Raw genomic sequence first — 15,213 nt, 5'->3', positions numbered from 1 at the left:
GTCGCACTGCATAGCTGAAGAGCTGGGAGCAGGAGTGGAAATGACTCTTAGGCAGCGATGTCAGCAGAAAGGAAAAACTGTTGAAATAAACTTTCATCAAAGGCAAGCTTTCTTAGCAGCAGATGCCCTTCGTTTTTGTGCCTGCAAGATGGTAAAGAAATAGCAAATAGTTTTGTGTGTTTTTTGGATTGACGGCTTTCAACCTGGCAGTAGCACTAGGAAAAAGATGGTGTAAATATTGCACAGAGGCTCTGTAACAAACTTCCAGGCGTGCTGTTTCCTTGCCACTTACTTTTCTGGGCTTGCTTTTTAAAATCCGACTGGAGTTCCTTTATCCCATTGGGCCTTTGTGCCCGTGCAAGAAGCAGCACAGCCAAACCCCTCAAGAGCCAGTTGCCAGGCTGTCTCTCAGTTGAACTGCTGAGTCCCCGTTTGCGTGCAGGAGAAATTAACTTCTGTAACGACACAATGAGGATGCGTGCAGGGGGTTGTGTTTTTCCCATCTGCCCAGGTGTGCTGAGCAAAGCAGCATTTGCCTTCTGCCCTTTTCTCTGGCTTCTCGCTGAATGCCTGGAAGAGCGGAGAGGCAAAGGACCGTGGTGTTCTTCCCTGAGCAGCTCCCAGGTGCTGCTGAGGTTATATGCTGAGGTGGGGGTTATACTCCCCACCGAACAAGCCTCTGATTCAACTGTCCTCGTTTCCTGTGTTGTTTAGTTGAGGGTGTAAAGATGTAAAATCCCTGGTGTTGTGCTGCCGTCTCCTCTTCACTGCAGGGCTCAGACCCATAGCCTGCCCTTTGCTAGCGCAGCTTGTCACTGCTGTGTGGCAGCACCAGGGTGGATGGGATGGTGTTTTCAGAGCGTGCTCGGAGATAGCTCTGGGAGCGTGTGTTCCCACTCTACCTGCTGAAAATGACTGCTTCACCCCCCTGCCAAAACCCCACAGCCCATCTCACTCCATGAGCAGACAGGCTAGCGGGATAGGCCCTGCAGCCACCGGCCGCTTACTGATCCCTGCGTTTTGTCTTCCAGACTCCGACCTGAGCATGCGGACGCTCAGCACGCCCAGTCCAGCATTGATATTTCCACCGAATACCCAGGGTTTCCAGAATGGCCGAGGCTCATCTACTTCATCATCCTCAGTCACTGGGGAGACTGTTGCCATGGTCCACTCGCCGCCTCCCACCCGCCTCACTCATCCCCTCATCCGGCTGGCGTCCAAGCACCAGAAGGAACAGGCCAACATAGACCGACTGCCCGATCACTCCATGATCCAGATCTTCTCCTTCCTGCCCACCAACCAGCTGTGCCGCTGTGCCCGCGTGTGCCGCCGCTGGTATAATCTCGCCTGGGACCCACGACTCTGGAGGACTATACGCTTGACCGGCGAGACGATCAACGTAGACAGGGCTCTTAAAGTGCTGACCCGGAGGCTTTGTCAGGATACACCCAACGTATGTCTCATGTTGGAGACGGTAATTGTTAGTGGCTGCAGGCGGCTCACAGACAGAGGACTCTACACCATTGCCCAGTGCTGCCCAGAACTGAGGAGGCTGGAGGTGTCCGGCTGTTACAACATCTCCAATGAGGCGGTCTTCGATGTTGTGTCACTGTGTCCGAACCTGGAACACCTGGATGTGTCAGGTAACAGGAAATATTTAAACACAGACATCAAAACGCCTCCTGCTAGTCAAACCCTTGCTCCCTGACACTGCACTCTTTCCCTTTCTGCACTCTTTTTCAAGGTAGGAGTGCTCATCTCCTACCACCGTGCTGGTGTGCCAGGCACCGTGTCAGTCCCCATGCCCCAGATGCCAGCAGCACCAGTTGAGCGGACTCATGGAGACCAGCTGACAGAGAGGATCCCTTCAAACAGCAGGAGTACTCCTTATAGGTGTTTGCATAAAGCAGCCTTACAGGGGTCCATGTTGCAGTCTGTAGTATGTGGCATGGTAAAGGCTAGCTATTGGAGCAAGAGCGAAAGTTTTAAAATCTTTTGTATATATATATATATATAATTTGTATGTAGACGATATCATCTCTACATATGTATATCATCTATATATATGATGTGTATATCTGTAATCTTGTGAGTGACTTGAGCAGGAGCTCAGAATCAGTCCTAGGCTTTTGTCTAGGTAAAAATATCAAATGTCATCCCTAGCTAAACTTCAGGGTCCTCTTGCTTCCATTCCTATTTTAACCAGATGTAGCTAGCTGTGACTTTTTTTTTATAGTGTATACACTTGCTTAGTGACTTTCTCCTTGTTCTTTCACCACAGTTTCAATATATCACTGCAGCTGTTTAGATCAGCTGAAATGTGTTAGACAATTTTTACCAGATGTGTCTGTGGATAGAAGATGTTTTTTTTGTTTGTTTTTTTTTTTTTTGTTTGTTTGTTTTGTTTTGTTTTGTTTTCCCAAGGTCAGCCACATGCATTTTCCTCTCTGTGAATACACAGGTATTTAATTTAAAGGATGCACCCAAGCCGAGCACCAGAGTAAATTTAATGTTCAATACTTATTTTGTGATATCACCTTGTTATCAGTCTAATAATAGTCTGTTTATCATAATCAGCTAGACCAGATTTGCCATTGCAGAGGTATTGATGGCTACACAACAAAGCAGGGCAAAGCAGGGATAGGAAGCAATGCTGTTGAGTCATTTGTGCCCAGATAAGCTGGTTTTTCCAAGACTGCCCAGCTGGTGCACACTGATTTACTTATGGGTTGTTGGTTTTTTTTCTTCTTTATTTCTTTCTTTTTTATTAACTGATTTGTCCAACTCTTTCATCTAGTGTTTCCTAGGATGGCAGAACGTCATGGATAGCAATAAAACAAACAGCATCAAATCAGAATTACTCACTTTTTTGTGACTGCCATCCGCAGTTGACAGGTGATTAGGAATTCTGTCCCAGGGAATCTATTCACAGTGACCTTGCATTTGAATTACTTATTGTCAGTACATACAGACGTCAGCTGCGGGTTGCTACAACATATTCAGGTTGAAGTGTGTCCAATATCAGGAGTAAATGCCTCTATGATTTGGACCTGGAGCTACATATCACTTGGAAGGCTGGCTGTATCCTGTGCACATTTATGCTTTTCTTACTTTCATCTTCTAGGGTGGTATGGAGAGTTGACTAGCTCAAAATATTCTGGGCCTGGAGATGCAGGAAACAGAATTGCAGAGCTGAGGGTGAACTGCTTCAGCAGACCAGTCTGTTAGCTGACACAGAGTGGACTCAAAGCCTTTCCATGGGAGTGGCTGAGACTGTTTAGGTCCACAGCTTCTACTGAAAGATATGCAAGGTTATTTTTGCAAAAACAGGGGAAAAGAAAGTATGAGACCAAGTCTCAAAATATGCTCTGTTTGGAGGTTTGTCTGTGTGGTTCCCCCAAGCCTGTTACTTTCAGACCTCGAAGATGGTGACTGTCCCTAAGGGATAGTAGGTTTGGCCCAAAGTGTGGGAAGATGGGGGTGGTGTAAAATACCTGTCTTCCTCAAATTTTGTCTCAGAGTGGGACAGGAAAGTAATTCTAATCTCACATTTTTCTTGAACAAGCTCTTTCCTTTTTGGAACAAATGGGAGAGAAATCCTGGTTTTGAACAGTCTCAGACGTCAGGGTGCTTGGGGTCAGACACAGCTTTTGCAGCATGTGCCTGCATGTGAATTGAGGAGAGTGAATCTCTGGGGTCTTGTTTTGAGCCTGCATTTTTCGTTCAGGGTGCGGGTAATTTTTGAGAATGTTTTGGAAGCAGGATTCCATTTTCCACTCCTTCTGTCTGGCTGAAATAAAATATATAAAGATTTTTTTTTACTTCTTCTGGAACATGTTGTCCAGGGAAACTATGGATATCCCATCACTGGAAGTGTTCAAGGCCAGGCTGGATGGGGCTTTGGGCAACCTGTTCTGGTGGGAGGTGTCCCTGCCTATGGCAGGGGGTTGAAATTTTTAAGGGTTGTTGTGCACTTTGTCAGGATATGTAGTGATGATCCAAGAGTAAATTTATTCTTCGTGTGCTTCACACACAATGCTGTACTTGGTGGCAGAGAGAGGGGAAATGAACCCTACTAATCAAACTGAACACTATCTGATAGGGTTAGGAGTGACCTCAGTTGTAGCAAAGCCCACAGTGGTGAATACACCACAGCAGTGTACTCAGATGAAGGGTGAGTCTGATCTGTCTTCATAGTACGTGTGCCAATGATTGCATTACCTTCACAAGATTTGGCTCCTATGGAGACTGCTCTGTGTATAATGCCGACCTCTCCATTTAAAAAAAAAATCTGTGTTATCCACAGGAACTAGTTTAATCCTTTCAATTATGCCCCATTTTTTTCTTCCTTGCTGGAAGGGCAGAACACCCCCTCTGTCAGCGCATTGATCTTTAGTGAGGAACTCCTCTTGGAGTCTCACCAAAAAGGCACCTCTGCTCAATAACAAATTGCAGAATTGACAGGGAAAAGGCATCTTACAGCACCTGGAAAAGCTAGGTCCAAAAGATATTCTGTGAAGAGGGGAAACAGATTTGAGGAAGAAAAAAAAGTGTAATTGGTTTAGTGAACATCAAGGACCAAAGCAAGAGAAAGCCTTGCCTGAGCATATAGTGATGCTGTTGGGCAGATTTAAAGTGCTTCTTAAAGCCTCACCTTGTCCATCTCTGGGGATGTTTCCTATAAAGTGAATTTGCTTGCTCTCATTCTTTCTCTTCTCTCCATTTTCTCAAAGAGGTGATCCCTGAGCTTACAAACAAATTGGGAAAAGCAATCCATGCATCTGTGGTTGTAAGTCGTCGTCTTCAAAGGTCAGGGCCCCAGATTTCACCAGTCCGCTCTGTGGTGTGAAGGCAATTGCTGAAAGCACTTACCCTCCTTGCTGGGCCCTGCCTTAGACTGTGCCAGCGCTGCTCTTCTACTGCCCCTTGGGTACTGAGTGTTAAATAGAAGGTAGGACAGGGAAGGCCAGAAAAGAGACCGGGGAGGGAAAAAAAAAAGGAAAAAAAAAAAAGGAAAAAAAAAACACTTGAAAAAGAAAGAAAAACAACACTTGTTTTCATACCTGAGTGTCTTATGAAAAGAATTCCAACAAGGTTTCAAACAGCAATTTTGACTGCTGTACAGACAGATTCTCCCTGGACTTGTTTGAAATGGGGTTGCACTCTAGGACCTTGCATAAATTTGAGGCTAAAATGAGATCACATGTGAAAAGATTGCTTCTGTAATCAAGTCCAGGGAGTAATTAGGACTAGGCTTTCATCTTAACGTTGAAGTAAATCTCAGCACTGAGGTGGTTTGATGATATGGTTTCACACTGAGCAAGAAAAATTAGGTACTTGTGCTGGGGTATAACGTCGTCCTTGCAGCTAGTTGGTTAAAACCCAGTTCACATTTGTACATCTAGTTGAATCCCTCTCCTCCTTGGATGGTTACTTGGCAGCAATAACGTACCAAAATCTTTAATGTCAGAACCAGACGTTCGTATTAATTTTCAGAGCTCTCCACGATGCAAGTTCTGTCACTCTCAGCATCCACTTTGTGGGCAAGTTGGAGATATCTCTAGAAGCTGGTTGAGCTTGACTGCAAGTTATTATCTAACAAGCCTGCCAACAATTTTTTAATCTGTTTGGAAGTTTCATCTCCCATTTAAAAATCAGTTATACTTCCTTTATGGAAAATCCTGCTACAAGAGCTTTGTTTTTACATTTTTTATTATTTAGGACAGAAAAATTGGTACAGACCCAGAAACCTGTCATTTTGGCTAAAAATCAGCCAGTTGTATATCGACATGGACTCTTTTTCTGGTGGAACCGTTTTGAATACCCTTCTCCTGAAATATTTTACATTGTGGCCAAAGTAACTAGACAAGACAATGCTGAGCTTGTCAAAACAGTGATCACACTCTTCTGTGCAGTGACTCCAACCCTGCTAAGAGACTTCTGACCTATTCACTTTTTAATTGTCGTCATTACACTGCTCCCCTTTCTTGGATCCACAGCAGGCAGAACGTTCTCCTCTGCCTCATCAACCCTTCATTCTCACTTAACCACATTGTAAAACTGAATTCTGGTCAGTGTGTGAAATATCCGGACTGATTCCTTAGTCCAACAACCTCCCTGTGCTAGCACAATAGCGACAGCTATATCAGATCCAACAGATTTATGCCTAGGTGCCAGTTTTTTCTGTGAAAACCCAACACAAGGATGGGGACTCGGGTTGTGCATTTTGCATCACCTACTCCAAAGAGCGTATTAGGGGTGAAATTTTAAACCATTAACACTGAATTGTACTGCTTCCCTTTAGTAAAAACACTTTGTATTTTTGAGAGTGTATATAGTATTTATTTGAAGGCAAACATATTTCCAAAAATTGCACCATAGCATAGATGGATCTACAACCCAGTCTGGAGAGGAATTAGCTGCATTCAGTTTCAAGAAGACGTTCTATGAACAAAGTGCTTTGCCTCAAGGTCCCAGAGCTTCTGCATGACCTCTGGACAATTTGCCAGTTTCATTTTGTGTGGCCTAAGGTAAACTTACATCTGTTCAAATAAATTTGAAGTCTAAATTAAAACTCCAGCTGCAAACTCAAGTAGTGAATGTAGAAATCTAATCGTAGGTTGTAAACTGTCCATATCTCATGCTTCTTAGGGCATTTGTGTGGGCCTTCTGGATTATCTGAAGGATTTTCCTTTTTCCTTTTTCTTTTTTTCTGAAGCATATTCAAACATTCCAGTAAGCCTCTGAATAAGAGCCTGTTGTATCAAGTGGTATGGGTTTGGGTCATCCAAGTTTTTGAGGTGGACTTTATACAAAGATTGGCATGCTCTCTTTTTCCAGACTACAGGATTTGTGCCGCATTTATGATCCATGGAGGTCTAAGGTTGTCATCCTAACCTTCCTGGCTTTTCATGGCTCGGTTCATTGCTGTCGGGGCCAGTGTTTTAGCAATATGGAAAAGTTCCTTCTGTGCCGACCTGAGGGCACCTCCTTAGGTGTAAGCTGCAGAATTTGCCTGGGTAGACATTTATGGCTGAAACCGTTGGGCCTTGATCACTAGGAGGTCAACCTTCCCTCCTTCATCCTCGCAGCTGTTTCTAGCCATGCTAATGCAATGTACCCAGCCGAACCGGACACAGATAAGAATTTCCCTTCAGGAGCCCTGAGACTACAGTTTGCAATGGAGCAGAAACAGCACTTGCCAAAAAAGCTTTCATTCACCACCATGCACAGAGTGGAGATCAAAAATGGAGGAAGTCTGTGACTGTGGTTTTCCCTTTAATCTAGCTTTTTCTCTTTCCTTGCAAGGTCTGGTGTTTCTCCTCTAGTCTAGTTACAGCCATTCATGGCCAGACTTTCTCACTTGAAATAGTCCTCTTCTGTGTCTGTCCTTGTCCTCCCATGCCCTTACAAGTCTGTAGGCTCCTGCTGATTCTCCCCATTCTCCTTAGGTTACCCAAATCTCCACCCTTCTGCAAACACATCGTCTTGCCATGGTTTTGCATCATTCCCACATTGCAGGCTTGGGGCTGGATTCACATCTGCTCCCCAAATGCTTTTTGGAGTGGGTGGGGTTTTCCTTCTCTTTTATAATGGGGTTTGATGGTGAAAGAGCCTCTGATGTTGGTTTACAAACTCAGCCAGTCAGCAATGAGACTGCCTCGGATCAAAAAGCTGCATGGTTGTCACGTAATACCGTTTTCTCAAATTGTCACCAAGTTTCTATTGCAGTAATAGACCATAGAGTGTCCCTAGGTAAACCTAGGGCCATTATTTTATATTTGGGATGTGCATGAAATTGGTCTGTGGCTTTGCTGGTGCTCAAAATCCCCAAGCAAACTCACTCCGATGGAGTTTATTATTTCCCCTGGTTCACATCACAGCAAACCCAGACTAGTCAGTCAGGACGTATCTGCTCTTGCAATGTGAAGCTATCTTCAGCACATAATGTCATGGCCACCTTTCTGGTCTTGCTGTCTGAGCCGTTTTCACTGCTTGCTTAAATTGACTGTGTTTTTCCACTTAGGCTGCTCCAAGGTAACATGCATCAGTTTGACTCGCGAAGCCTCCATCAAGCTGTCTCCCTTGCACGGGAAGCAGATCTCCATCCGCTACTTGGACATGACAGACTGCTTTGTCCTGGAGGACGAAGGCCTGCACACCATCGCCGCGCACTGCACTCAGCTGACCCACCTGTACCTGCGCCGCTGTGTCCGCATCACCGACGAGGGTCTCCGCTACCTGATGATTTACTGCACGTCCATTAAGGAACTGAGCGTGAGCGACTGCCGCTTCGTCAGTGACTTCGGCATGCGGGAGATTGCCAAGCTGGAGTCACGCCTGCGATACCTTAGCATCGCTCACTGCGGCCGGATCACCGACGTGGGCATCCGTTACATAGCCAAATACTGCAGCAAGCTGCGCTACCTCAACGCGCGGGGCTGCGAGGGCATCACGGACCACGGTGTGGAGTACCTCGCCAAAAATTGCACAAAACTCAAATCGCTAGATATTGGCAAGTGCCCTCTGGTCTCAGATACCGGCCTGGAGTTTCTAGCCCTCAACTGCTTCAACCTGAAGCGCCTGAGCCTGAAGTCATGTGAGAGCATCACTGGGCAAGGCCTGCAGATTGTAGCCGCCAACTGTTTTGACCTGCAGATGTTGAATGTGCAGGACTGCGATGTTTCTGTGGATGCTCTGCGATTTGTAAAACGACATTGCAAGCGCTGTATTATAGAGCACACCAACCCTGCCTTCTTCTGAAAGGATACCACACACCCGTTGTTGCAATGCAGTATTAAAAACACTGATGTATAAACACATGCTCCTTTATTCAGTAATGCTGTTTTTTCTATAGCTCACGGGAGTCAGCTTTTCTTGTATGTTGTTGGTGGGGGGCGTTTCTAGAGGACTATTTTGTTTGCTTTTTGTATGATCACTTTTTAAGGTGCGGTGGGTCTCCGTCGAGAGGCTGCCTTAATGCAAAAGCAGTGAGTGCTCAGCATCCCTGTTGGGGTGCCATTTCTGTAACAGCCGCGATCTTGTCCCAGGCTAAAGTAGCTACCTCCAAAGGAAATAGCACGTAATCCTCCTTTGGAAAGGCTACCAAGCTGTGTCAAAGACATCTGAATTCCAGCTGTGCTCTTGAGGCTGACTATGCAATATGTGTCTGTGTTCCCCAACTTCTTCCAACATGGCTGATAAAGCATCCCCTTATCTCCAAGTAGTTTCTCCTTGGTAGCCAATCATTGTAATCCTTCAGGAAATACCGGGTGATGTTCTTAAATACACTTCACAGAGGCAGAATAAGACCTGCTGGTCACTGCCAAGCACTCTGCGGAGTGAACCTGGAGATTGTGCCCAGGCATGGTTTCTCCTGGGAAGCTCACTTCCAGGTCACTCGTGCATCATCACTACTTGCCTTCAACTCTAGATCTGCCTCTCTGGCATGTGTAGTACCACCCTCTGGTAGCAGACAGGGGCTCCAGGGTCTGATAAGCAGTGACTTTTTCACCTTAATGAAGGAAAATAGAGAGATTGATGGCCTGGCAAAGGGAAAAGCCAGCAAATCCACCTGAGAGGCCACTGTAATTCTGCAGCAGGCTGAGCTAACACTGTAGTGCACCAGGGACCTTGAGGTGCTGTGGAGAGCTTTGCACAAGGCAGTCCCAGTCGCTGCACTGTCCTGCTGCCACCAGAAAGTCTGCCTTCATTCCTTCGTGGTACCTCTTCAGCAGCCACGGCACCACTGCAGCTGACGTTCCCTGAGCAAACCAGGCACGTGCATTGAGGTGTGTTCAATACGTGCCTTAGTACACGTGGAAACCTGACCCTTTTCTGTGGCCTTCCAGTTTAACAGATAGACAGCTGATCTCGAGACTTCAAAGGCATTAGCCTGACGTTAGATAACACCCTGGGGGAGAGAGGGGCTTAGAAAGTTATTCATATCATAGATTTAGATTTTGTGAACCCTTGTCTGTGCGTTTTCCCATAAGCTGGAGAAATGGCTGCTGTTCAACTAGGCATCCGGGTGCCAGCTTTGCCCTGTGACACTGGAAGCACATTGTACTCTCATGGTTGCTCTTGCTCATGCAAGAGCACGCGTGGCTGGGCGCTTCCCCCATCTGCTGCTTCCTTCCCCAGAGCATGCGGTCATTTCATGGTTACTTTCTTCAGAATTTTCTGGCAGCCGTTTTTCTCCATTTTCACATGTAATGCTCAGATCTGAAAGCCAGACATGTTAGGGGTGATGATATTTTCAGGCAGGCCCCCTGTGCGTGACTGACAGGTGAATTCATATGTTCAGCTCAAACGCTATAAATGTCTTGGTAGAGAACATAAGAAGGGAAGCACCGTGTCTGGTTTTCATAAGCAGTAGTTCCATCATCTCCAGACAACACTAATAAAATCATTGATATGAAGTGAAAATCCATATGCTCGCGAAAAATACATAATTGCTGAGGAAATACTTGTAGCAATGCTCTCTCAGATTACAAAAAAGCAGTGCTTTGGACATGTCCCTGCAGAGGGAACTTGTCCTTCTTGTGCAAAGAGTCCTGTAATGTATCTATGTTCCTCCAGTTTTGAGTTTCTTAACTTATGGGATGTCATCACCTCTGAATTATAAATAAGGTTGTCCTAAAGCAAGGAGGGCCAAGGAAAATGAATTTGTCATTGCTACTATTACTCGCCAGTGGCTAGTAAGGGGTGATATCATCCTTTGAGCAGTTAACATCACTTTAGTTTTCCTTTCTGTATTTTTAAAATTAGAGATTCTTCTCCAGCAAGTATTACAGTATATTTATCCGAGCCAGCTATACTCTGTTTATCCTTTATCTGAAAATGGCCCCAAAAATTGTAATGTTAAGCCCATTCCTGAGGATGGTGGGATTCTGAGCCATTTGCACTCATGAAATATATGGCCTCATTAGTAACATTTAACTTTTTAATAATAATTGAAAAAAAAAGCTACTTTTCTGGCTAAGCTAAATTGAGTGAATAGTGCTACATGGTTTTAAAGGTTTCTAATGTTTAAATTGGCCTGTACTGTACAAATCTCACTATAAAGCCTTAATTTGCTACCAAGAAATAAAGCAATATATTGGTAACTGATGAGCATGCATCGTCATTTGCACTGTTTGATTAACTTCTTGTGAAAATGAAAAGATTAACTACTTGTAAAACTTTGTTTTATTGAAACCAGGCAGGTGAACGAGCGCATCATCACATCAAGTAAGTGGATGACTATTTAAAAAAAAAAAAAAAAAGAACTTTTATAGATTATGACCTTGCCTATCTGTCTCTTTAAAATTTGATTTTCCTCATGTGATTCTTCTTGACCCTGAAACATAATCAGTAACTGGAAGTGTAAGTAAAAGAAAAAACAGCATATAAAAAGCACACATATAAAAAGTTCAGGAGGACCTCTGCACTGTTTTAAAAGCAAGTTAACATACTTGATGTGAAAATTAAAATGGAATGACTGCAAGGGTAGAGCACTTAGTGCAATGTTTCCTGTGAATGTTCTAAAAAACCCACTCTGGGGGGGGCACTAGTGGAGAATGAATAAAGGTTGTTTTTTTTAAGCCAGACATTTCTAAGTATATAGTCTTACATAGTCTGATTAGCTACTCTGAGACTGCTACTTATTTCAAGAAAATTTGAATTTAACTTAATGATATGGCTTCCTTGTTTTGACTTTTAAACTTTTTCAATGTCTGCTTGCAAAATGACACGAACAGAAAAGAAACTGAAATAATGCACGTGGAGCTGAGTTTGCTGGAAAGGTTGCAACACGTGAGTGATGTGTTTTCGTTCCAGTTTGGGGTTGGCAAAGACTAAATTTCCTAAGCAAAAACGTTGATTCTTGAACCATAAAATTCAGGCTCAGGCACTGAGGCTTCTTCTGCTCTGCCATCGCATGTAGTGATCTCATCAAAGCAAGCAACTATGAATCACATCAGTCAGGCTGGCATGTTGTGTATGACTCTGGAATAACTTGTGTCATGTAGAAAGAGGTCTCTTAGAAAAGGCATATCAGAACCACCATACACTGTGATTACAGCCAGAGCTATGTATCTAGACATTTATTCTTCTCATTCCCTTGGTTTTCATAAAAGTGGAACTATGTTTTCGCTGTGGTAATGGATTGAGATTGATCTGAAGTGCAACACTTTTGTCTTTTTGAATTATGCTCAACTCATGTTTGGCTTTCTACAAAATCTGAAACAGCTTCTGTTGGTTGTCTTGGATTCAAAACCTTGGTCCAGGCTGCAACCTTTCAGTAGTGGTTTCTGAAAACTTGTAGCCTTTGAACTGGAAAACTAAAAAGCTAGTAAAAAAATAATTTTAGTACTAGGCTTGAAGCAGGTCCAAAGTCTCATTAAAAAGAAATATAGTGACCATTTGGACTGCAGGCTGGCTGCCCCATCACTACCAGTGTTAGTTAGAAGGGGAAAAATCCTATGGTAGCAAGTTTCTCTTCCCCAGCCTTCCCCAGAAAAGTAACCTGCCTTTAGGTTTTTGTAGTTTTATCAGTTTAGCTGTTCAGGCTGAAACTTCCCATGCTGGGCTTTGAAAATGTTAGTTGAAATGGTTCATCTGGTTCTGTAAATAAAGCTAGGAGGAAATGTCATTTTGCTCATGTTAAACTCTTGGTGACCTTTCCATTGGAAACGGTTCATTGCTCTCCATCTCCTCGACGGCCTTCGGAGTGAAAGTGTGAGCCTTGCCAGGAGGTCAGCTCTGGGACAAGGACGTGTCTTACTAATCTCCCCATTAAAATTCACCCAAATTTAGCTACATTGCATGTCTTCAAATATATCCAACTCCATAATCAGGAGAGGGGCATGGTTAGATCTTTCCGAGATTGTAGTCTGGCGAGGCTGAGCTTTGGCAAAGCTAGGAGGCGTTTATCACTCTGGCAGTGTGAAGGAGGAAACAACCTGAATTATATGGAAGCTGCCTGGAAAGTCAGGGCAGGGTTGAAAAATGAGGTTTGGAGAACTGGAGCAAGAAGAGGGATGAAGGAAATTTCCTAGGCAGCGGACTGGGACTGAGATGAAAAGAGATTGAATGATTTTCAGTAAAGAAAATGTAGCTGGGTTAAGAGATCTGGGTTTGTATGACTTGTTGGACAGAGAGATTTGGGCCAGAGAAAATGTGAGTCAAGCACCGAAGAATGAAGTTCGGGGCAGGAGCAGAAACATGAAGAAAATTGCCTGAACATTATGTAAATACACTACACTCTCTCCAGGGAAGGCTCAGAGAAGGGCTGGCAAACTCTTTCTGTTGGTATGTCTCAAATTTGAAACAGTCTTTCAAAAACTAAATAGTAATTTTGGATTTAATGCATCCAGTATCTACCCTTTCTTAATATTTTATGAAGCCAGAAAAACTTTATAGGCAGAACTTCTGCCTTTGCAAATGCATTTTGGGTTCTGCAACATTGTGAATCCCAGTGTCTTGTTGCTGCCTTTATACCTTTGTGCAAGGTCTTCCACTGAGAATAACACGGCAAGGCAGATTTTTAACTTCAATGCTTCCTTTTGCGTTGTATTTCAGCAACACCAGCTGTTCTGCTTTGCCAAGGTGCAGGCGTCAGTGTGGAGTCAAATTCCTGTCCTTTTGATGACTGTTAAAGGGCATAATAATAATCGGTTCAAGTTACTGCCAGGCAGTAGACATCAGAATTCAAATTTAGCTTACCAAAATACATTTATCTGAACTGCATCGCTGCGTACTATTAAACAGATTAAATCAATTTTCTCCATAAAACCATTGAGGGATGTTTATTTTCATGCACCCCTGCTGTATAGCTGTATGCTTCAGAGCAGGTTTTTTCCTCTATTTTTGTTTTCTGTAAGAACTGGACAGAAATATCAGATCATTTCTTCCCTTGTCCTCTGGATGATCATGGAGGCGCGTATTAGATTTACACTAGTTAATGGAAATCTTTTCCAAGTAGGCTCTGATAATACAAGTTAAAAAAAATATTATGAGTGCAACGATCCAGTTGGCCATAGATATATCAAATTAAGCCATTATAAATATAAAAGTTACTAAGCAGACACCAGAGAGAGAACGAGAGAGACCAGAAGGAGGGACCTTGTTCTAAAAAAAGAAAAAAGGAAAAGAAAAAAAGAAAGGAAAATCAAAAAGAAAAAAGAAAGGAAAATCAAAAAGAAAAAAAAAAACAGCTTGTATAAATATCCCTGATACTTTTAATGCAGAACAGAAACCTTAACCCTTGTTTCTAGGACTAATGATACTGTGTTCTTTGGTTTAGAATGGATTAGTTTTCCTTTGTTTTTTTAAAGAAACATTACATGCTGTAGGCTCAAGCTCACATGAATGGTAAAGATGGAAAAAGTCATCTCAAAAGATGAGAGAGAAGGAAAGAGGGATTTATGCCAAAAGGAATGAACATTTTTAACAGTTTAATGTTGCATTATCCATTTTTGATGGTTCCTAAAATATTTTTTAAAAATCAAGTAAATGGCCATTCTTGAGAAGTTTCCATTATATCTTGAATATACTTCAGTTATATAATTGCCTCAGCAGATAGATATATCTGATTTTTAGAAGGCTCGATTTTCTAGCTACAATGAATAATAGATAACTTATGGTTTATAAGCTTTTTTTTTTCTTTACTGAGTGTTTTCACATTTTTATCACTTGTCTCATATGAAAGATATATCCTAAGCCTTTATCAGGCTGATAAAATAGCTGATAAAATATTTTTATATTTTAATCACAATTTGTATTTATTTTACACCCATTTTTTTTTCTGTTTTTCTGATCATAATATATGCTTTGAAAATACTTTGAGGAAAACAGCTTTTTTCTGGTCTTGAATTACGATGAGGCTTTCGGAAGTGATGTACTCTTGCTTGCAGATTAGTAACCTGAAATGTCCATCCTTAACTGGTTTTATTTCCTGCTGCTGGCTGTGTGTCCCTACAGCCCAACACCGAGTTGAGCTGCCCATTTGTATCCTCTGCTCTGTCTGTAGAGACATGCGATGAAGGTGGAGTCCCAGAGGGCCTGCGCTGCTGAAAGGCTCTAGAGAAACATACAAGCTCACCCCTGCCAAGGCAGGAAAAATATTTCTTATCCTAAGCCTTCCTTGCACTTTGGAAATTAAACAGGTGGAGAGCCCAGCCTGATGGGTGGGGGGAGTTCCTTTTGCTTGTTTTCTCCTTGTGTTAAAGT

General features: G+C 43.2%; 1 protein-coding gene across 2 annotated transcripts in view; it reads left to right on the top strand.

The window, feature by feature from the left end:
* FBXL7 (F-box and leucine rich repeat protein 7) overlaps nucleotides 1–11,112 on the top strand; it is a 187,806-nt gene extending 176,694 nt beyond the window's left edge. For both annotated transcript variants that reach the window (XM_083827191.1, XM_083827192.1), the window contains 2 exons: nucleotides 1,032–1,643; nucleotides 8,027–11,112. In XM_083827191.1, the coding sequence (XP_083683317.1) occupies nucleotides 1,032–1,643; nucleotides 8,027–8,763 (1,349 nt within the window). In that variant the 3' untranslated portion in view covers nucleotides 8,764–11,112. The remainder of the gene's footprint in view (nucleotides 1–1,031; nucleotides 1,644–8,026) is intronic.
* The last annotated feature ends 4,101 nt before the right edge of the window (nucleotides 11,113–15,213 follow it).

The sequence above is a fragment of the Anser anser genome, assembly GCF_964211835.1.
Source record: "Anser anser genome assembly, chromosome: 2".
Classification (NCBI taxonomy): Eukaryota; Metazoa; Chordata; class Aves; order Anseriformes; family Anatidae; genus Anser; species Anser anser.
This window is presented reverse-complemented; position numbering and strand designations above follow the sequence as displayed.